The 24,420-nt window shown below is 40.1% G+C and overlaps 1 protein-coding gene and 2 long non-coding RNA genes across 4 annotated transcripts in view; 1 reads left to right on the top strand and 2 right to left on the bottom strand.

The window, feature by feature from the left end:
- lyrm2 (LYR motif containing 2) overlaps nt 1–16,059 on the bottom strand; it is a 360,856-nt gene extending 344,797 nt beyond the window's left edge. For both annotated transcript variants that reach the window (XM_077510816.1, XM_077510815.1), the window contains exons 1-2: nt 15,759–16,059; nt 4,256–4,396 (exon numbers count right to left, since the gene is read on the bottom strand). In XM_077510816.1, coding sequence (XP_077366942.1) covers nt 4,256–4,396; nt 15,759–15,803 — 186 coding nt within the window. In that variant the 5' untranslated portion in view covers nt 15,804–16,059. The remainder of the gene's footprint in view (nt 1–4,255; nt 4,397–15,758) is intronic.
- LOC144010478 (uncharacterized) lies at nt 373–4,240 on the bottom strand. Its single transcript, XR_013281230.1, has 3 exons — nt 3,162–4,240; nt 2,492–2,722; nt 373–2,218 (listed from the first exon to the last, which is right to left on the bottom strand). It is a non-coding gene; the product is annotated as an uncharacterized LOC144010478 (long non-coding RNA).
- The window catches only part of LOC144010481 (uncharacterized), a 26,302-nt gene continuing 6,691 nt past the window's right edge, over nt 4,810–24,420 (top strand). Inside the window, exon 1 of the long non-coding RNA XR_013281232.1 lies at nt 4,810–4,938. This is a non-coding gene — a long non-coding RNA (uncharacterized LOC144010481). The remainder of the gene's footprint in view (nt 4,939–24,420) is intronic.

Genomic DNA, 24,420 nt, shown 5'->3' with positions numbered 1-24,420 from the left:
GTTAAAATATTCGGTGTGGGGCATGATCAACATCTTAAGCCTTTTCTGACCAATTTTCAAATGGATCCCTTCAACAAGCTCAGCACAGTAGCTAAAAACGTAAAGTATGACATTTATTGTAACCACTAGGTGGCGCTATATGTATAACTGAATTTTATCATATAGATGTTTTCAGGCCGTGACTATTACGTTGCCTGAGAAGTTTGAGATTTTTTGGAGCTTGAACATGGGAGTTATTAAGCATTTGCTCTTTCTGGACAAATGAAATTTTAAAGGCAATATTTGATGCCCCGCCCCCGTCATATAGTATTTCAAAAAGGCAAGATATTTTGCCCAGTTGTTCTCTCAGGTCGTGAGATGATAAATGCCAAGTTTGAAGTCAATTGGATGAAAAATGTTTGCAAAGGGGGAAAAAGCATGACCACAGTGAATGTGCCAAAATAGGTCGCTTGCACATCGTAATGCATCATGGGAGTTTTTCCTTCGGGCGCCATATTGGGTGTCCGCCGGTTCACAAGGTACACTCGCGAGTTACACGGTAGAGCTTATCAACCTGATGTAATTTTCGCAGTATTTTCACGATCAAAAACAACGATACAGGCAGAAGGTGTCTCTGTGTGGCGGGATTGATCCTAATTACGTCCTGACCAAGGGTGATTTTTTTTTTTGACGGAGAAAGCTTGCTGGCCAAATGTGACATCTCTGGACATCTTTCCCTACCTCGTGTTGACAACATGCTCCATAACACGCCAACAAATCCTTGGAGGCTTACAATTATTTTGTAAGCGGGTGGATACAGAGTGTAAACTTTAACATCGCATCAGAAGAAACGGTTGCTGTTGCACGTAAGTAAACCACATGTTGTTGGTAATTCTGCACACAAAAATGTTGATTTGTTCTCAGGCTTCCTGTTATCATTGTGTTTACATGCACAGCTGACTTTACCTGATGTGGTTTTTCTAATAATTTTATAACAGGCAAATATGGCAGAGCGTATAAGAATAAAAAGTAACTGCACAGCCTCCCCGTGGCTTAATTAAATTTAATGCTACCCTTTCACTAGTTACATGTTACTTAATCAACTTATTCTAAATGGTTAAGGTTAACCACTCTCAGAGGACGTATTTTTAGTTTCAGTTTCCAGTACAATAAAACGTGTTCATGGTAACTACTGAGCATACTGACAGCTTTTCTTATGATCTCACGGTTAAGGAGGCTGTCACAACACCCAATTTCTGTCTGGTGCCAGATGGCAACAATTCCCATCACTTGTCACGACAACACCAATATTATTACCAGGTATGTATGGCTTTACTTTTTGTAGATTCTTATTTAATTCTATGTTTCATATTTTCATTACAATGTTTGTAATATTTTCAGATTCAGGCACAGATGAGTTTAACTGGACGGACTTCTGCGACTTTGTGGTGTGGACAAAGTGTGATTGAGCGAGTCCACCCAGATCGCTCGTTTTGGCCAGTTGGAAAAGCCAGAGTTTTTTTTTCCCAAAATCCCCTCCTTACCTGAACTGCTCGGGAGAGCATTTACTAGATCAGCAGTGGACTTCCAGTGTTCCTGCTCAGCCGCTGTCACCTACCACTTGCTCATGTACTTCAAAGATGCGGAATAAAGTAGTTTTTTGTGCTGCAGCAGATTGTAAAATCAAATGATATCACTTGAAGTGTGCCAATCTAGACTGCCAAAAGGACAGTGGTTTTGTGACAAGTGTGAAACAAGGATTATTGGGAAAACTGTAACACAGTACTGGTACTTGTCTTACATTAAACAAATTTAAAAGAGAGCAACTTTTTCCTCTGTACATAGCATAATGAAAGTCATTGCGTACCCCATCAACATTACATCATACCGTCATCTCAGGATGGTAGGCACCTGTGCTAAAATAAACTACATTAATTAACAGTTCAATTTTTAACCCTGAAATTACTACATCTAATCATTATTCACTTCATTTTTTGTGCTTTTAGAAATAATAGAGATTTATGCCATTACTTTAAGAGGGACCATATTGCACATTGAGTCAAATCCTGTCATTTGTATTATGTATAGCTTTGTAAACAAACCCAACAATAGAATTTGTATAAACGCTGCCTTTATTAGCGCCAAACAAACAGTCGCATGTTGTCCTCCTCCAATGCTTTGATGCTCGCCTTCGTTTCCATCATGTCATTGGCAATCAAGTCGGTGTGGCATGAGATCCCTAAAGAAAAAAAAAAAGAAAAAATCACAAAAAAATACGGTACCAGTAATAGGTTTAATATAGTAAAGTAGTATAGTTTTTTTGTCAGTGTAAAAGAAATGTACACATTTTGTTGCATTTTTTAATGTATGAACATTGCTACAGGCAAATACTTATTTCTATAAACACTTCCAAATGTCTCTAAAATATAAGGTGCGTGTACACACACACAAACAAACACATACATTCACTCATGCATACAATATATCATGTAATGAATTCTGAGTGGCATACCAGAGTCAATGATGTCAGCAGTACTTGAGGGTACAGGTTACTGGAGCCATCTGGCTGCATAACTGCAACAATCTCTGCCACTTCGAGTCGTCTTTTCTTTGCTTGTCTCTCCTGTGCACGTTCATATCTTGGCACCGACTGGGCTGAGACATAGATGTTGTAACTTGGGACCCAACTTTAATGTTGGAGCCCAGTCGGGATGATTGGACAGAAAAACGGGCGCAGGGCGACCTGTTAAAATAAACAAATATATAAACAAATAAAATATGGAAAGACTGGTTATTTTACCGCAGTAGGGTGGCCGTGAATAAGTTCTTTAGCATGATGTGTAGGCTACCGGGGGTCTGTTTTCTTGCATCACCCCCGGGGGTCTGTTTTCTTGCATCAGCCCCTTCTGTCTCTTTTTTTCCAAGTTTACATTTTGCCACCAAAAAACATGTTATCGGCATTAAAAGCCCAAGACTAATCAATCCAATTTCAGCAGTAAACACTTTGCACTGGCACTACTTGGGTGAAAATGTTCGATGTTAGCTTTCGGCTAACGTCCGCTAGCCAGCTTGTACTACCGAACTTGCTTGCTCATGAATCCAAAACATAAGCAACTTGCCCATATATGGGCGGTCGAAACGTTATTAATCCTCATGCATTAAATAAAGGTAAACAAGCTTACCGCTCACAAAGTGATCGCTGCACACACGAGCCCAAAGTAACGACTTCCCTCCGGAGTCCGCACTCCTCTGTCTCCAGGCCCTGGTTCCTAATTATTTTCGGAATTCGGAAAAAAGACCGACCATTTTCCCCCTTGGCTTTGTTCGAACAGCCAACGATGCAGCAACAATGTACCATTTTGAACGCAGAAAACAAACGTGATAGATACGTGTTAGACCGAATCGCTACGTAAATGGAGGCCACCCAGCATGGCGACTACGAGAAATCCGAGGCGGAAGTGACGACATGTGCAAGCGACCTATTGGCCAAAATTGGACATTTAAAAAATTCATAGCTCACTTCCTGTACATTTTAGCTACATGGTCCCAATAGACTTTTTTGTGCGTCTCGGGGTGCTACACGTGCCTGCCAATTTTTGTTGCTCTAGCTCAAACGTGCCGGGCTTGGTTTTTATTTTTCTACGCTAGGGGGCGCTATCGAGTCGCATTGTTATGACGACCTAATATCAAATTTTTCGCCGGGCCTGAGGAGTGTGCAAAGTTCGGTGAGTTTTCGTGAATGTTTAGGTACCCAAAATCGCGATCGTTTGCGGAGAATAAAGAAGAAGAAGAAGAAGAAGAAGAAGAAGAAGAAGAAGAAGAAGAAGAAGAAGAAGAAGAAGAAGAAGAAGAAGAAGAAGAATTTTTACAAAAACAATAGGGACCTCGCAGCGGTCGCTGCTCGGGCCCTAATAATCGTTTTGAATAGTCGAATAGCCCTACCGAGGAGTGTGCAGATTTTGATGATTTTGTTAAGTTTTCGTACATGTTTAGGTCCCCAAAAATACGATTGTTTTCTGAATCGTAGTAGCAGTAGTAGAATAAGAAGAAGAAGAATGAGGAAGAAGAATGAGGAAGAAGAAGAAGAAGAGGAAGAATGAGGAAGAAGAAGAAGAACAACAACAACAACAAAAGGGACGTCGCAGCAGTCGCTGCTCGGGCCTAATAATAAGAATAATCCGGACAAAAACAACAGGGACCTTGCAGCGGTCGCTGCTCAGGCTCTAAAAACATAACATGGCAGGTCAAAATGACATTTGGAATTAAATCTTTTCACCTGGTTTGTGGCATTCCGGTTCCTCTTGAATTCCTCTCTTGCCCAATCTATGAGGTACTTCCTATCTGTCTCATCTGGCACATGTCGTATCGTCCTCAGCATATTTCTGTATATTCCCAAAACGTTCTGCCTCTGTAAAAACTGGGGGGAAAAGATTCAGAGTCAAAATGATTGGTGATCATTCAGTCAATCAATTTAAATTGGATTGTCAAGGTACCATGGATACCTTTCCCTCACAATTCATGCTCTAATGGAGGGCTGTCAGTCACTAATGACTTTTTTAAAAATCGACTCAACTTCTCATATTTTTAACGACTAATCGACTTTTTATTTTTATTATTAGTTGTTGTTGTTGTTGTTGTTTTAAGATTTGAGGCCGCAAATGTTGAACATGTGTTGAATTGAGTGGATAATCTGGATATAAAACCCATTGTCACCCATTATATTTCCTGTACAATAATAGTCTTTAATTTAGTCTGACTGCGGCGCGCCCGCACGCAGCCACGCACGCACATACACACAACTTCTTCATACCCTTCCCTTCATTTCAGTGTTGTATGGTCATTAAAACACAGGCGATGGTGGTTGTTTGTTTGTTAGTTGTATGCCGTGACCAGCAACTGATCACTGAGTGTTATTTTGTCACGCCGATGGGATTTTTTATTTTTTTTGCCACGCCGAGGGTATGTATTTATTTATTTATTTATTTATTTATTTTTAACGCCGAGGGGAACAAGCTCTTCTTTCGCGACCAAGATGACGTGGCTTTGCGATTCAAGCAGTGTTTGTGAGGGGGGTTATTCTGTCACGGACCGGTGAGTGGAAAAATGGAAAAACTTTGCCTACGTTGCCGTGAAACGCTAAGCTAACGAGCAGTGAAATGTGTTTGACTCGACAAAACGGCCACCACGACGCCGCAGCGAACTGGTCGTGCACATTTGTGTTATTCATATACGCTTGTGAATGTCTATAAGCAATCGTGGTATTCACGGCAGGCCAAGAATTTTCGTTCCGAGTGTTCACGGCAAAATAACGCTCGCAGGAGATCTGCCGGTCGCAGCAAAATAAATAACTGCTGACTAATAGAAAGTGACAGTCACACAATTAAGCAGCTGCCAAGCGCTACACGAGGGACCGAACTAAATGACAATATTACAAGCATTTCTGTAACATTATTGTCGTGTTTACCTTTGTCTATTCGTAACGCGCTGAATCCATGTTATTGCTCCAGTATCCATGAACCGTGGCAGTGATTTACTGAGGTCAAGCCAGCCGCCACTCGAAAAGACGAAGTCAAGCCAGCCGCCCCAACGATTGTTAATACTGTGCATTACGGTAACATGCCGACGTGCCCCTGCGTTGGCCAAAATAAAAGCTGTTCAACACTTGGTTTAGGGTTTAAAATAAAGAATCATAAAAAAATAACGGTTTGTTATTCCAGAACCAGACCAGTTCTGAGGGACACTACAGCACCCCAGGTATCCAGCCAAACTACTTTGAACAAAATCTGATGTTGCATTTCAAAATAAAACTGTTTTGAAAATTGAAATCTCGACTATAATCCCTGATTTCAAAAAATCATAAAAAATTCCTGGTTTGTTATCCCAGGACCAGACCAGTTCTGAAGGACACTACACCACCCCAGGTATCCAACCAAAGTACTTTAAACAAAATCTGATGTTGCATTTCAAAATAAAACTCATTTGAAAATTTAAATCTCGACTATAATCCCTGATTTAAAAAAATCATTAAAAATTCATGGTTTGTTATCCCAGGACCAGACCAGTTCTAAGGGACACTACACCACCCCAGGTATCCAACCAAAGGACTTAAAACAAAATCTGATGTTGCATTTCAAAATAAAACTCATTTGAAAATTTAAATCTCGACTATTATTGCTGATTTCAAAAAATCATTAAAAATTCATGGTTTGTTATCCCAGGACCAGACCAGTTTTAAGGGACACTACACCACCCCAGGTATCCAACCAAAGGACTTTAAACAAAATCTGATGTTGCATTTCAAAATAAAACTCGTTTAAAAAGTTACATCTCGACTATAATCCCTGATTTCAAAAAATCATTAAAAATTCATGGTTTGTTATCCCAGGACCAGACCAGTTCTAAGGGACACTACACCACCCCAGGTATCCAACCAAAGTACTTTAAACAAAATCTGATGTTGCATTTCAAAATAAAACTCATTTGAAAATTTAAATCTCGACTATTATTGCTGATTTCAAAAAATCATTAAAAATTCATGGTTTGTTATCCCAGGACCAGACCAGTTCTAAGGGACACTACACTATCAAATGTGCGGACTCTTTTGCCTGAGCGTCACATCATGATGTTTTGTTGCACACACATCCAAACAAAAAAATAAATAAATAAATACATAATAATAATTAAATAATCTTAATTGGTTCAGATTTTTTATTTAATAAAACACGTTTTGAAATAACAGTGCTTACCCTTGCTGTCTCTGATACATATTTGCTAAGCGGCTGGCTTGACTTTGTCTTTTCGAGTGGCGGCTGGCCTGACCGCAGTGTCGATTTGGCCGTCCCATTCACTCGGCAGTCATGCCGCTGTACTGATCCATGAGCGTTTAAAAGTCCTGGTGTATCTTTGCAGCCTTTACAGACTTTTTGAGGGTCGTGTGAGCATTTTAGCTGTTCACCTCACCAACCAAGCTTGGCAGTAATAACGTGCATGGTGGCTTGGTGACTCCGATTCAAAGTCGTGCTCTCTTCCTCTCCCAAATGAGCCTGTACCTCTGTCCTCTTATCCATTCGCTTTGCCTCCATTTTAAAATAGTGCAACCAATGAGGACATGATCTTAACTAATAAATATTGTAAATACTGTACGAGTGTACATATACACTTGCAGTAAAAGAACTGTATGCGCAGTTAGGCTAATGGCGGCTGTGCTACACACCTCCAAATTCAAACAACCAATCAGACCAAACATACAGGAGTCATTTAAAAAATAAATACAAAAATAAATAAAAAAATAAATAAAACTCTGTCCGCCTTCTTCTCACTGAAGTTCGCAACACAAGGTCCGTGTGAAACATGGATGGCGACGGCGCAAACATGGTTCCGGGCGGAGCGTCGACTTTTTTCCCCAGCCCTACTCTAATGTTTGACAAAACAAACGACAGCATGGCTAAAATCCCCTTCGTGCAATAACAGAAGAAGACAAACTTGGATATGCAGTACATTCATTCTGAGCATTACAGAAAACCTTTTTTAAAAGCCATGTCACCCCCTATGGCTTTAATTCTACATTACAACTCAACTCAAGTTTATTTATATAGCGCTTTCAAAAAGCCTGAGCTGTCACAAAACGCTTTACAGAAACACAAAAAACAAACATAACACTAGAGCTGCGAGCAGCTATAAAGGGCCCTCGCAACCTGTGCCACGTTGGGGTACGTGCACGTCAAGGTATTGACACATTGGGGAACTGTTAAACAGCACAAGGACCTTCTAAAATGTTTTTGCCAAGCCTTGTGTGTGCAAAGTTTCATCAAAAGGCAAAAATGGTGTGCAATTCCCAAAATAAAATCAAAATGGCGGACTTCCTGTTAGGTTTAGCATACGGCTACAGACTTTTTGTAGGCTGATAGGCAATGGCGGAGCCAGAGGGGGGGCCGGAGTGGCACGTGCCCCTGCTGAAATGTGATTGGACCCAGCAGACGCCAAATGATTGACATATCACGGCACCGGCGCAGTGACGTCGCACGCCTGGCCGATGCAGCCTGCCAGCATTTTTTTCAAGCAGACGCCTACTAATTGTTATGCCCCTCCTGAACAGTGGCTGGCGCTACTTACGACAAAGCATTATAATCCACCTCACTAGGAGTCTGGAGAAGGAGAATCATGTGTTTTAAGGAGCAGTCTCCTGAGTACCGGTATGCTGATCCGACAGAACACCGGCACATCAAGTATGCATGTTGGCGTTTGGCTATATCATGTTTGTTTGCCTGTGAGACGTGAGTGACTGTTTAAAATAACTTTTATGTTCAGATTATGGGTGTCAAAATTGTCGCTTTATTATCTCGTTTACTTAAAGTGCCTTTAACGGCACTGTTTTTTTTCACGCTCGATTAACGACCGCTCCTTATTTGGAAAGCCTCTACTCAGGGAATTCTAGTCACCACGCAGTAGAAACGTCCACGTCAAAACTACCCAATAGAAATGCACTGGAGCTAAAATACAGTGTTTAAGGGGCAGAATATAGGTGGAGGAGCCATTTGGACTGTGTCTCACCACTACCACCCGTGCCTTGCTTTGAAAGAACGCACTCGTTTAGCCGTTGCGTTCGCACCGAGCACCAAGAGGCGTCCATGGGCACTCTGAAACCCCTGTGAGAGTAAAGAGCCGAATGGACGCCGTCTTGACAGTTGGAGTGAGCCCAATTCTATTTATCTTTAAATGTGAGGCGTATTTTATTCAGCATCTCCACAAAATATCTCATCAAGGTGAAAGTGAAACTACCGATGTGTTCGCTGTAACAGTAGAGCGGCCTCAGCTGCGTCTCGCATCCGAGAACTTAACAAAATAAAAGCGTCCGACGTCATAAAAAGGAGTCACTATAACACAATTTAGCAGTAATAAATTAAATGATACTGCCTAATGTGTGGGGATTGGCGTCAAGTTGTATTTTACAATTTTAAAATGTGCAGAAACTCGCAAGTTACTTATTGTTTAAAATTACAGAGCTATTAATATGAAAAGAACACATCGGTCGTTTCTGGTTCCTATGCAGTAAAAATTCGTCATTTTACAATGCACATCCTATTTCACTTAACAAAATAAAAGCCAAGCGCGAATGCATATATTTGTGGGGACTGTTGTATTTTACAGTTTTAAAAATGTGCATAATTTCACAAGTTACTTCATGTTAAAAATTAGGCAGCTCCTAATATGAAAAGAGAAATGCATTGAGCTTTCACTATTGTCTTACAAATGCAATTATACCACGTTGTAGTGATAGAAAAATGACCAAAACAAATCAGTCACGCTTTGGTTTGGTTTTACAGTACAGCACATATTTTATTTTTATTTTTTTTAACTTTTTTTCTTGAATTGTTATGAAATTACTCTATCAATGACTAAAAAAAAAAAAAAAAAAAACATATTGAAATTGTACATTTTATTGTAAATGTAGGTATGAATTGAGATATAAAATGTGCAATTAATGTGTGATTAATAGTCAGTTAATTATTGAAGTAATGCGATTAATTATGATTACAAATTTGAATCCACTGACACCTCTAGTTCAGATAGATTGTTTTGGACGGACATCAATAAGCAACGTAGTTTTGTGCAAGCTAAAAATAAGTATGTTGTTGTTGTTATGCAATACAATAGCACCCTCCAATGGTTGAAAGTTCAAACAGACACTAACTGACGTTTGCATTTACAGGTAGAACTGGAGGATTTATTAACATAATTATTAATTAATCACATTAATAAATTATGTGGTTGTAAATGAAGTAGTAGTTGGAGTAATACATTTATTTTTCATAGGGTGTGTGGAAAATGAAACGACAAGGAGAGTTTGGCACTTAGACAGGATCTTTAGTCATACTGTAATAAAAATTTGCATTATGTTCATATTATAATGTTATGTTGATAAAAGTACTGTAATTGCATGAATACAGTATCTGCGTGTGCGTGCAAGTTCATTCAAGCTAAACAGTGCTGAATTATTATTTTTGTACAATTTACATACATTCTTAATAAACGGCACATTATGTGCAAAAATCTCCCCTGTGCTTAATATGTACTTAAATATATTTGAACATCGATAGAGACTCCGATTGAAATTAATTTTCATGAAAACAAATTTGGCATCATCTTTGGATGAAGTATCCTTGCCCCCCCCCCCTGGCCCCCCTATTTATAAAAGTCTGGCTCCGCCACTGCTGATAGGTATGCCTCCCAATTTTCACAAAACTAGCTAAATCATCCATTCAGAAATGCTCCATAAAAATGAATAGAGGGCGCTCTGGAGCACCACGTTAGGGTACTTGCACGTCGAGTTGCTGGCACGTTGGGGTACTGTTACATAGGACAAGGACCGTCTAAAATGTAAATGTTTTTTCCATGCCTTGTGAATGCAAAGTTTCATGAAAAAGGCCAAAAATGATGCAGAAGTCCCAAAATAAAATCAAAATGGCGGACTTCCTGTTAGGTTATAGGCAGCATATAGCTACATAATATTTTCATAATAATTTTTTGTAGGTCTTCGGCTGATAAGTATCTATCCCAATTTTCACAAATCTAGCTTAATTATACAATCAGAAAAGGTTCATAAAATGTCTAGAGGGCACTATTGCGTCATTTATTGCAAATTGAAAAAGAAATCTAAAATATTCATGTTCATGACAGGTCTGATGTGTGTGCAAATGTGAGTGAGTGTTCACACGTTCAGACTAAGCATCATTTATCTTGGCAAACAATGCATCGCTATGGCAACGGCGTGTGACAAAATAAAAAACTTTTGATAACTTTGCATCTTAAACATCTTTAGATGAAACCAAGTTTGAAGACAGTCGGATAAATTATGTAGGAGTTCGTTAAAATGTGACCCCTATAAAAGGCCACAAAAAACAGCTACAAATCCCGTAATTCAAAATGGTGGATTACCTGTTTGTTTTAGCACAGGGCTCCAAGAGACTGTTTTGTACATCATGGGCGGTTATTGTATGCCTCCAAATTATCATAGCGCTAGCCACGAGGTGAACCGTACAACCAGGAATACTTCATTAACGAGGAATTTTTCAACTCAAAATGTGATGCCCGGCCCCTGGGGGACTTCCGGCCCCTGGGGGACTTCCTGTTGGGTTTAGCACATGGCACCCAAAGACTTTTTTTGTACATCGTGGGCTGTTTCATATGCCTCCAAATTTTCGTAGCTCTCGGTGCTTCGTACAACTGGGAATGCTTCATTAAGAAGGATTTTTCTTCCCTTTGCAAACAGTGCATGCCACGGCAACAGCGTGCGACGAAATAAAAAGCTTTCAACAACTTTTCATCTTCAACATCTTAAGAAGAATCACACCAAGTTTGAAGATGATCGGATAAATTCTGTAGGAGGAGACCCTTAGGAAACGGCCAAAAAATTGCAACACATTCCAAAGTAAATAAAAAATGGCGGACTTCCTGTTAGGTTTAGCATAAGGATCAAAAATAGTTTTTCGTACCTTGAGGGCTGTTACATATGTCTTCCAATTTTGGTCACGCCCGGTCAGGGGTGTCCAAACTACGGCCCGGGGGCCATTTGCGGTCCGCCGTCCATATTTTAGTGGCCCGCGACATATGCTAAAAATGGCATTTGACTCAGTTCAAATAAAATAAAATAAAAACAAAAATGTTTGGAGATGGTCAAAGTAAGAAGGGAAGGTGTCGAAAAACACAGGTGCTATTAAAGGTTATTTTAGTTAACTAAAACTAACGAAAAAAACTAAAATTCAAAAAACAATTCCGTTAACGAAATAAAATAAAAACGAAGATGCTTTTTAAAAAAAGAAAACTAACTGAAACTACATTTTATGTTTACAAAACTCACTAAAATAAAACTAACTATAATTATAGCAAACATGTCCTTCGTTTTAGTCTCTGGTAATTAATATAATGCATGAGCCTTTGCGGATGATTTTAAATGTGATTTTTAGTAGATTTATTTTGATATAAATCGGAATAAAGACCCATGGTGTTTTTTAAATATTGTGCACAATACTACACATTCAAAAAAAATACAAATAAAACTAAAACTAAACTAAGCATTTATTAAAGAACTAAAACTAACTAAAAAAAAAAAACAGAACCACCCTGAAAAATAATTAAAACTAATTAAAAAAACTCAAAACAAAATAAAACCTAAAATGAAAAATCTAACTATATATATATATATATATATATATATATATATATATATATAACTATAATAATAACCCTACTGCCATATTACAAATAAATTTGTTTATATACTGTAGCGTTTTTCCCAAATATGCAAAAGCACAAATAAATTATTTGTACAATTTTTAGGACTAAACACAATTTTTCCTCATAACATTATGTGGCCTTTGCGTCCTTCTGATTTTCTCTATGTGGCCCTCAAATGAAAAAGTTTGGACAGCCCTGCTCTAGGTAAAAAATAAAACCAGGAATCTTTCATTAAGTAAGAATTTTGAAATGCAAAATTTGATGCCGCACCTGTGGGGTATATTTCCTGTTAGGTTTAGCAGATGGCATCAACAGACTTTTTTTGTAGGTCGTAGGCTGTTACATATGTGTGTACAAATTTCCATAGCTCTAGGTTAAACGTACAACCGGCAATGCTACGTTTAATAAGAGTTTTGAGACTAAATTTGATGCTCTGCTCCAGTCATATAGTATGTCAAAAACTTTAGGTTTCTTTTACCAAGATGTTATCCCAGGTGTTGAGATGGTACAGCCCAAGTTTGAAGTCAATTGGGTTAACCGTGTAGGAGAAGCGGGCAAAAGTATGACCCCTGTACATGTGCAAAAATGGGCCAAAATTGGACATTCAAATACTCATACCTCACTTCCTGTCTATTTTAGGGTACATCTACCAAAGATTTTTTTTTGTTCATCTGGATGTGCTACAGGTGCCACACAATTTTCGTAGGGACAGGGATCCATTAAACCTATGTAGGGGGCGCTAAAGACCCATTTTTCTGTTATTATGTATGGCGACTTTAAAATGTCAAATTTTTCGCTTTAGTGTCTCAAAAATGCAATTGTTTGCGGAGAAGAAGAATAACAAAGAAAAAGAATAATAAGAATTCCTTCAGGAACAATAGGGACCTCGCAGCGATCGCTGCTCGGACCCTAATAACATAAAACATTGACACCAATACAATACAATCACAACAAATCAACATGCTTCCATTCCTACATACACTTTGATGTTTGAAGCAGTTTTAGATGAAAGATGACAGAATCAGTCTCCACAACAGCAGAGCCTTCCCTTCAACATGTGTAGGCTATGCCTACATCTGCCTAAAAGGTGCAATGTTAATGTCAAAGACCCATAACGCAACTTAAGTGAGTACATGTGGACATTCAGACCATTTTTTGCTCCCTATATTGCCTTACTTGGCTATCCATTAAATCAAGTAGCGCCAGTCCATGGCTGTACTCGGCCCAAACCAACTGAGGTAAAGCTAGGTCTTTTTACGCGGTCAAGCCAGCCGCACTTCATTTTTTCTGTTCGCCCTTTTGTAGGATTTACGGTAGTGTGCTCAAGAGACACTGGCATGGAGAACACATCCTGTTTTCAAAATAAAAGATCAGATTTAAAAAATAAAATTAAATCCAAACGCAGTTTAAAGTACGTTTGTTTTTATTACTATTATTACAGTTTAAAAGATGTTTCACGATAACAGTACCAATTCAAACATCTTTTAAACTTCACTGGAAATGTAGTCTTGTAGGGTGATATTGAGCAATAACATTTAACAGTTTAAAAATGTTTCACTATAACACATTACCAATTCACATTTCACTGGGAATGCACTCTTTGTGGTGATATTGAGCAATGACATTGATATGTACAATATTAAGTTAATTTAAAATGAAGGAAAGGTTGAAAAAAAAAAAAAAAGTCATTGAGCTGACATGCCACTATGAGCCAGTATTAATTTGGGGTAAATCGGTCACATGGCCTGGAAGCTATTGAGCTAAGAAACTAAAATTTACAGATATACAGGGAAAAAAATTGTTAAAAATTAGTGGGGGTCTAAAATGAAAAAATAAAAGGTGTGCATCAACTGTCAGACATGCCACTGAATGTATGAGCTTAAATCCCAATCAATTAAAAAGAGCAAGGGAAGCAAAACTGTGGGCGTGTGCTCGATGTAAATAAAGAATTATTTGATCATTGTTCACCAACAAACCTGTGCTTTGTAGTTTCTTTTTTTTTCTTTTTTTTTTTTTAACAGATTTTGGAGCGTCCGAAATGAGTGGCGTGTCCCGAGTTCTCCCTCAAGAGCTTGGCTATCCGGGAGGGACTCAGAGTCGAGCCGCTGCTCCTCCGCATTGAGAGGAGCCAGCTGAGGCGGCCAGGAGGCATCTGAAACAGATGCCTCCTGGCCGCCTCCCTGGACAGACGTTCCGGGCATGTCCCAACAGCGGGAGGCCTTGAGGATGACCCAGGACACAATGAAGACACTATGTTTCTCGGCTGGCCTGGAAACACCTTGGGATTCCGCCTGAGAAGCGAGATGAAGTGGCTGGGGAGAGGGAAGTCTGGGATTCACTGTTTAAGATGGTGCGATAACTCAACTCAACTCAACTCAAGTTTATTTATATAGCGCTTTCAAACAGCCTGAGCTGTCACAAAGAGCTTTACAGAAAAAAAAACAAAAAACAAACATAACATAAAACATTAATACCAATACAATACAATCACAGAATGTCTGATAGATGATGCACACCTTTTATTTTTTCATTTTAGACCTCCACTAATTTTTAACAATTATTTTTTTCTCATTATCTGTAATTTTATCTTCTGGCCTCAATAGCTTCCAGGCCATCTGACCTATTGACCCCAAACCAATGCTGCATCATAGTGGCATGTCTGACAGTTAATGTACACCTTTTATTTTTTCAATTAATTCCTCCACTAATTTTTAACTTTTTTTTTTTCCTGTATATCTGTAAATTTTAGTTTCTTAGCCCAATAGCTTCCAGGGCATGTGACCTATTGAAACCAAACCAATGCTGCATCATAGTGGCATGTCTGACAGTTGATGCACACCTTTTATCTTTACATTTTAGACCTCCACTCATTTTTTTTTCTATAAATATTAGCATTTTTTGCTTAATAGTTTCTAGATCATGTGACCTATTGACCCCAAATTAGTACTGCTTCAAAGTGGCATGTCTGCTCAATGACACACACCTATTTTTTTCTCAATTTCAACCTTTCCTTCATTTTAAATTACCGGTAACTTAATATTGTCCATATCAATGTTATTGCTCAATATCACCCTACAAGACTACATTTCCAGTTAAGTTTAAATGATGTTTGAATTGGTAATGTTATCGTGAAACATCTTTTAAACTGTAATAATAGTAATAAAAACAACGTACTTTAAACTGCGTTTGAATTCAATTTTATTTTTGAAAACTGATCTTTTATTTTGAAAACCGAATGTTGTTCTCCGTAACAGCGGATGTCGTTCTCCCTGCCAGCGTCTCGAGCACATTACCATAAATCCTAGAAAAGGGTGAACAGAAAAAATGAAGTGCGGCTGACTTGACCGCGTAAAAAGAAAAGGTGGCTAGCTTTACCTCAGTCCAAAACATCGCGTTATATTATATTCCACCTTCCATGAATGTTTTATTACTGCAGTTTTGATTTCGTAATCTAAAATGGCCACGATTAAAGCGATTAGATTTGCTATAAATTCTCGCTGAGTGTGCTGTGAATCACATTTAGTATTGATTAAGCGTGTATTTACCTGTTTCAAAGAAAGTGCAGAAGCCGGTATTCTTGACGTTGCCATCGCGCTCGTGAGAGAAAAGTTGTGTCCGATAGTGCACTACTGAGGGATCACGCTATTTCGTAACTGCGGTGGATCTTAGCCGCCTCTTCTTACTTACGTAGTTAAAACGGCGCTCTTCATTTCAAGTTCGCCCTTTTCTAGGATACGGACGAAAGAGCGATTGGACCACTGAATAGGGAGAAGGGTCTGTCAACTGTCAAGACTATCGGTGACGTGCAAGCGCAGAAGATCGCGCCATCTTGGATCGCCAACTACGGCAACCTCACTAGAACAAAATACCTTTATATGCCTGCGCGATAGTGCGCGGTCATAAAAACATGATACAACATTGAAAAAAAATCGTAGATTGTTGATACATTATAAAGAAACTATTTTAATTCTACAGGTTTTAAAGACGAACGTTTCACTTTTGACCCCATTACATTACTAGTGAGTTTTCATTGTTATAATTTAGGTTTAGTCTGCAGTATTTTTATCGTCTTTAGAACAATGTGTGGCCAATATAGGATTTGAGGGTGGGTGAGGCAGGTGGGTCAATTAAATCACACACACCGTAGACTTACTGTAATGCGCAACAATGCAGGTTCACTATAATGTTATGAGGTCAAAAGTAAAATGTTCATCTTCAGGATTAAAATTTACTTAGTTACTTTAAAATGCATCAATAAGTTAAAATGCATCAATAATCTATGGGTTTTTGTTTTGTTTTTTGTCATATTGTATCGTGTTGTTACGAACGCGTACTATCGCGTACGCATATAAAGGTATTTGTTGTAGTGTGTTTTCCGTAGTTGGTGATCTAAGATGGCGGGATCTTCTACGCATGCGCGTCACCGATCATACCGGGTCACTTGACAGGGTCTAAGCTGCAGGAAAGAGAGGATCTAACCCCGGGTTTACACCGGTTGCGTGTGCGGTGCGGTGCGTCTTGACTGCGTGCTCCGGACGCGTACATTTTTTTGGCCAATCCGCCGGAACGCACCGCAGCCGCACCGCAACCGCATCCGGTGTAAAATCCCGGGTAAGATGGCGGAGTGAGTGGAATCTTTTTTGCAGGCTCTGCTAAAACGTTTTTGTTTAGTCCTTGAATTGACATTTTCTTCTGCGACAACCCAAGATTTTTATTTTGGACACCTTCTAACATTGTTGGAGTTACAATATCTACAGTTTTGGGAACTTTTTGGATAGGACTGAAAGACCTAGTTTGTGCAAAAATGTCCGACCACAATTACAATGCTGTTCGTGAGGAGTGCGGCGGCGAAGGCAGTGACGGCAACATTGAAGACATTGAGGTAGATGGTAACACTTCGAAAGAGCAAAATAAATCTCAATCATACTCCTAAAAGTCCGAACCCCAAGAAAGCGAAGAGGAAACAGGATGGCATTAAAACGAAGGGGAATGATGATGATGAAGAAGTGGAGAGTATGAGTGCTGTCATTCTCAATGCTATTTACGAGTTGACGGTGAAAGTGGACGGGCAGACTGAATTTTTGAAAAGTCTGGATAAACGTATTGAAGCAAATACAAAGACTGTAAGAGAAAACAAGAAAGAAATATCTATTCTACAGAAGAAAGTTGAGGAGCTTCAGGCACAAAACAGGGAGATGAAAAGTGCATGTGAGGAGCATGCTCGGTACAAGAGGAGATGGAACTTGAGGCTGGCTGGATGGCCTGAAAAAGATGGAGAAAATATTCGAAAGTTGTCATCGGAATACTCACTCGAGTCTTACCTATATCTGTGGAACGGCTGCGTGATACGGTGGACATCGTCCACCGTCTGCGAAAACGGAACACCCGAATAACACACCGAGAGCAGTCATCATACAATTTGGGATGCGCACCATTCGTGATGATGTGTGGAGAACGTCGAGGGAGGCACGAGTGTGCAAGAAAATGCACATTCGCTTCAAAGAGGATTTTTCCAAGGAGGATCGGGAGGCGAGGAACAAGCTGTGGCCACGGGTGCAATAAGCCAGGAAGCAGGGGAAAAGAGCTTTCTTGAAAGAAGGTTATGCTCTGATCCATAATCAGCGTGTGGATCCTGATTGAGCAACTATTCAAGGCTTTCATTGTTCCAGTATAGGTATTATTTTGTTTTATGTTTTGTCAATTTTGGGTTGGTTAAGGGTTGTTGCAGAAGGGGGAAAGAAGAAGAAATGGGGGAAAAAAATGAGAAGGGATAAAGAGGTTGGAAGATGTTAAGGACAGTTGTTACACTCATTCCTGCACATCACCTTTTTTGGGTGTATTTAGAATTCGGCAAATGTTATCTTTTATTTCATTAAATACCAGGGGATTAAAAGATAATGTGAAACGGAAGGCATTTTTTCTTTTCTGTAAGGAGCAAAAGAGCAATTTCTTTTTTTTTTTTACAAGAAACTCATTCTGTGGACACTGACATTGGATTCTGGAAGCAACAATGGGGGGGACAATATGTTCTTCAGTCACAGAACATCACACTCAGCAGGAGTAATGATCCTTTTCAACAGATTTTCTGGGACTGTGACACGACGTTAGAATGGAGGACTCAGCGCAGGTGAACAGTTGGCCTCAACAGGCTGCAGTTTATTCACACGAAACAGAAAACACCTCTTACAGAGGGACAAAACGCTGAACAAAAGGAGCTCCAAACTGGAGAGGAGAAAAGGGGCACTCAAAAAAGGGACAACAAAAGGCGCTCCGCTAGGGAGGGAAAAAAAAGGGGCAAACTCAAGGCGCAAGGCAAGGCAAGGCAAAAACAAGGACTGTAGAACAAGGGCTGTGAGAACGCTTCCATGCACGGATTGTGACACTTCGGCAAACTGCAGGTGGTGGATGATGGCTTTTATTGACTGAGTGATTGGCAGCAGGTGGTCCAGCGGTATCTGTGGAGAGATCAAGGCATGTAGTGGGGCAGCGATGGTGCTAAAGTTCCGGATGAAGCGGTGGTAGAAATTGGCGAAGCCCAGGAATTGTTGAACCTTTTTTCTTGACTCCGACGTGGGCCAATCTCGTACCGCACTGACCTTTCCCGACTCCATCTCGACCCTCCCAGGTGATACGACAAAGCCCAGGAATGAAATAGTGTCCACATGAAAAAGGCTTTTCTCTGCTTTTACGTATAGCTGGTGCTCAAGAAGACGTTGCAGGACTTTGGTCACATGTTGCTTATGGGTTGTCAGGTCTGGTGAGTAGATCAGGATGTCGTCAAGATAAACGTATCCAAAGTAGTCTGAATTCTTTGAGCACATCATTTATCATGGCTTGAAACACGGCAGGTGCGTTGGTGAGTCCAAATGGCATGACCAGGTATTCGTAGTGGCCGCGGGGAGTATTGAAGCCGGTCTTCCACTCGTCTCCTTTCCGAATCCTGACCAGATAATATGCATTCCGGAGGTCCAGTTTGGTGAACACCTTAGCCTGTTGCAACTGGTCGAATACGGATGACATCAAGGGCAGAGGATATCGATTCTTGATAGTTATGTCATTCAGAGGGCTGTAGTCAATACATGGTCGCAAGGAGCCATCCTTTTTGCCCACAAAAAAGAAACCAGCTCCTGCTGGTGATGAAGATGGACGGATAAGTCCGGCTTTCAAGGATGTGTCAATATAGTCATTGAGTGCTTTTGCGTTCAGGCCCCGAAACAGAATACAGTCTACCTTTGGAGATGGTAGACCCTGGAATCAGTTCAATGGAACAATCGTAGGGTCGATGTGGAGGGAGTGCCATGGCCTTGGATTTGCTGAACACTTCTCGGAGATGATGATAACAAGAGGGAACTGTGTTCAGGTCCGGGTAGTCAATGTCGGTCGCGAGGGTCACCTGGTGGACGGCAGCTGAGGGTGCATCTGCCGCTGGTCGCTCCAGCCCATGGTTCTCACAGTCTTTTCCCCACTCCAAGATTTGCCCGGATCGCCAGTCAATGCATGGGTTGTGCAAGCGCAAACAGGGATGTCCCAAGACCAGAGTGTGTGACGGAGATCGAAAGACATGGAAGCGAATGTGTTCCTTGTGTTGTCCAATATGAACCTCGAGGGGCTCTGTAATGTGGGTGATAACAAATAAGTCCTTGCCATTTAGTGCCCTGGCTCTCATATTGGTGGTGAGTGGCTCAGTGCCAGCCTGCAGCTTTTCCACTAGTCCCCAATCCATGAGGCTTTCATCTGCCCCGGAGTCGATGAGGGCTGGCAAATCTGTGGTGATCGCATGGCAAAAGGAAAAAAGGGGCAAACTCAAGGCGCAAGGCAAGGCAAAAACAAGGACTGTGGAACAAGGGCTGTGAGAACGCTTCCATGCACGGATTGTGACACTTCGGCAAACTTCAGGTATTGGATGATGGCTTTTATTGACTGAGTGATTGGCAGCAGGTGGAAGCAATCATGGGCATGGACTGGTGATGAGCTGAGCAGAAGGAAGGGTAAGTGACCTGAGGTGAGAGGAGGGTTAGTGACTTGAAAATAAAACAGTAAGTGACATGATAAAATAAAAGTAAACCCTGGCCCGCCTATGGCGGCGTGACAGACTGTAATCAACCAGGCAAAAGATCCTAATGGTCATTGGTTAATGGTGGTGATTGAAATTGATGGGGTTAATTTTATTTTGGTTTGTGTGTATGGCTACAACAGAAGGGCTCAAAACAAACAATACTATCTTCATTTAAGTGGAATGTTGGAAAGTTGGAAAGTCACTTATAATACTGATAAAGTTATTGTGGGTGGGGATTTTAATTTTGTCCCAGATCTTTGGTTTGATAGGCTTCCTCCAAGAGGCCAATGTCACAACTATGACGACGTTTTTGTTGATTTTGTATCCAAGGGAAGCTTAATTGATTATTGGAGAATAAAAATATTCTTACAAAGAAATATACGTGGTTTAACGCTGCCAATAATGGACAGTGTTCACGGCTAGATTATTGGTTGATCTCGTCAAATTTAATTCATAATGTCCATAAATGTGAAATGTCAGCATCTCCCTTGACTGATCATTGTTCAATATTATTATCATTACGACGAGGTGAATTACAGCATATTTCTAACCCTATTTGGAAGTTTAATAACAATCTTTTGGAAAATGAAGAGTTTTGTGATATAACCAAGAATTTAGTGAAGGAAGTTAAAGAGTTGGAAATGTCACCTTTGATATAGTGGGAGTGGTTTAAATTCAAAACACGTGACAATGCCATTAATATAAGCAAAAACATTTCTAGGGAGAAGAAACGGAAACAGAGAGACATTATTAAAAATATAAATACCTTAAGTCAAAAAACGGATTTAACAATTGAGGAACAATCTGAACTATACAATTTGCAAAATAAGTTGGATGATTTGTATTTCGAAAAAGCCAAAGGTGCATTTATTCGCTCAAGAGCCCGTTGGTTGGAGGAAGGTGAAAAAAATACATCATATTTTTTCAATCTGGAAAAACAAAGACAAATCAAGAAGAAAATTACTAAATTGTTAGTTGATAATTCCATTCTGGATGACCAGCAGCAAGTTAATGAGGAAATAAGAACCTTTTACAGTAATTTGTATGCATCCAAGTTTTCAAGGGAGAATTGTCAGGTGTTTTTTTAATTACTTCAGCAAAGTAGGAAAGAAATGAATGATAATTTTAAACAACATATGGAGGCTGACCTTAAAATTGAAGAATTGGACTCAGCAATGAAACGAATGTCAAAAGGAAAATCTCCAGGGATAGATGGGATAACTGTGGAGTTCTATCTTTTCTTTTGAAGTGATATCAGAGAAATGCTTTATAACGCTCTTGTGGAATGCATTGCAACAGGACACCTGTCTACTACTATGAAACAGGGAATTATAACATTAATCCCGAAACCCAATAAGGACAGATTTATACTACAGAATTGGAGACCGACAACTTTGTTATGTAATGACTACAAATTGTTGGCACATGTTTATTCGAGTAGATTAGATATGGAGCTAGCAAATATGATTGATGAGTGTCAATCAGCCTTCGTTAAGGGTAGGAGCATACATAATCACACCAGGCTTGTTATTTATTTGTTAGACTACAGTGAATATATTCAAAGTGATGGTTATGTGCTGTTTCCAGATTTTTTAAAGGCTTTTGATACCATTGAACATTCATTTCTGATAGAAGTGCTTCAGTTCTTGGGTTTTGGAATTAATTTTTGTAATATTGTCAAAATGCTCTACACTGACATAAGCAGTTGTGTTTCTCTGAACCGTGGAGGAACGCCGAGATTTACAGTATTGCGTGGTATTCGCCAGGGGTGCCCAATTTCACCCAAGCTTTTTATCCTGGCAACACAACTATTAACAATACTTATTAATAATTCTGAGGATATTCAAGGGATTACAATTTTTGATGGGTTTTAGGACCTGGGAGAAGATTTTAGTGGTTGCGGGAGCTGGGGCTGGGCATTAAAGGTGAGGAGGGAGTGGTGTTTGGGAGATCCCACATTGATTGCGACAGGTGTGCATTGACTAACAAGACAAGGACACCAAACAATTTGCACAGTGCTCAGCAATTTTGTGTGCCATCTCGACTGCAATGAACACTTGAGTGGGCTAACTGAAGCAAAAGAATTCAGGAGGATGGTAATATATTTTATTTAATTTATTGTGAAGTTTATTATTTTAAGTGATATTTTGGACTGATAATTTTGGTTTTATTTTAGCCGACAGACACGTGTGTAATGATCAAGAAGCAAAGTACTATTCTTTGAAGGAGTAGGCTATAGTATTGTCCAACCAAAAGGTATGACTTTTTAATGATTAATAAGTGTTTTTTTATTTACACTATATGGCAAATATGTCTTTGTAGGAGTGCACAAACAAGAGTTGTCACTGTTTTTTCCCCGATTACATTTATTTCATGGGCCTTTTTATTTATTTTCTCTTTTTAAGTCAAGGATATTTTTATCTAGATTTAGTAAAGGTTTTATTGGGCAAAGTGCAAGATTATAGTGGCTGGTATCTAGTGTGACGTGAAGTGGTTGCTGTGAAAACCTTTTTAAATAGTGATTGTTTGCAGTGAGTTTTACCTTTTGTGATTTTTATTGATACGGCTAGATTGTTTTATATCTTTGCCCGTTGCCTTTGCTGGCACTTTCTTTTGTAATAAAAGACTGTACTTTCTATATAAGCCTCCCGTTCTGGTTATTCGGAACAAACCTGTGTTTTGGTGTGGTGAAATTTAACCGAGAGTACTAAGTGCCGCCAAAAACGTTATTTGACGTTAACTATGTTTTTTAATGGAAACGGGTGGAGGAAAGCCTTGGGCAGCTGTGCTCCAAGTATCAAGCCGATCGGGTTACTATAATGAGTATTCCTGGCCACAAGATGGCTGTGATGAGTCTTTTGGATGAGATCGGGCAGGAGACAACAGTAGAAGGAGAGAGGCTGAGCTAGAGTGTTGAGGGGGAAGAGAATGGCTAACTTGGGTAAGGGAATCAAAAAGGCTACAGATGGCAATCGGCTCACGCTTGATCCTTATTTTCAAAGCTCAAAAGCATGACCAGTGCTCAAGAGCACAGTGATGACGAGGTTAAGTCATAGTTGAAGCGGTGACGCGGCCGTTTCGACCACACCCTAACGCCCCACCGGCTAGCGATGCTAATAACGTCTTAAGGCCCTACCGGCGAACGATGCTAACACCGGAGAAAAGTGGTGCACAACGGAGTACTCTTGCACAGATGACGTTTCATCGGACGATGACGACTACTATGGGTCCGATGCAAGACAGTCTTTTTTTTTTTTTTAATTGTACAATTTTAAACAAGTTATACAACGAACTTGAGAATAATTTACGCACACGACATTAATACAAGAAAAAATTAATACGCCAGGGGGTTACTTAAATAAAAACATTGGAAAAAAAAAGAGCATAAAGCCGCAGTTCTCATTGCTTTCTTGTTTGTCAAGTTCAATATTGTATTGTAGTGATTGGAACATAATTCACCCACGGAACGTTGGGACGAAGGGGGAGTTTGTTAGGATGAAAGGATGAAAGGATAAAAGGACGAGATGTTAGTAGGTCTGTGAGCCTCGCGCAGAGTGAGTTGTTGTTGCTGTTAACACTGAGAAGCTGATGTCAATAAAACGCCAGTCTTTGGCTCCGGACTTCAACACTCCGCCTCCGACTCCCGTCACTACTCGCTACATTGGTGACCCCGACATCCACCTCGTTGACGTTTCCGAGGCTGATAATTTGATCGAATTGAGCGACATGGCGAACTCCGCTGATCTCAAGTTACCCGAGTTTTGGGAGTCGGCCGCGGCGACGTGGTTTGTACAAGCTGAAGCTCAGTTTGCCATCCGGGGAATTACGGACGATTCCACGCGCTACTACCACGTCGTGGCCGCGCTCGGGAGCTCCACGGCGGCCAGAGCTGTGAGTTTTATCACCTCTCCCCCGGCACGGGATATGTACGCGGGGCTCAAAGCGTACCTCCTTAAGACCTTCGAGCTGTCACGGCCGGAAAGGGCTCGCCACCTTTTCGCCATCCAGGGCCTGGTGGACAGTAAGCCGTCCGAACTAATGGAAAAAATGCTGAACCTGCTTGGCGCGGAGGAGCCGAACTTTTTGTTTATTGAACTGTTTCTGCGACACATGCCTCCTCATGTCCAGACAGCGCTAGCGAATACTACCAT

The sequence above is a fragment of the Festucalex cinctus genome, chromosome 21 (assembly GCF_051991245.1).
Source record: "Festucalex cinctus isolate MCC-2025b chromosome 21, RoL_Fcin_1.0, whole genome shotgun sequence".
Taxonomy (NCBI): Eukaryota; Metazoa; Chordata; class Actinopteri; order Syngnathiformes; family Syngnathidae; genus Festucalex; species Festucalex cinctus.
The sequence above is the reverse complement of the archived record's forward strand: the minus strand, read 5'-3'. Positions and strand labels throughout refer to the sequence as shown.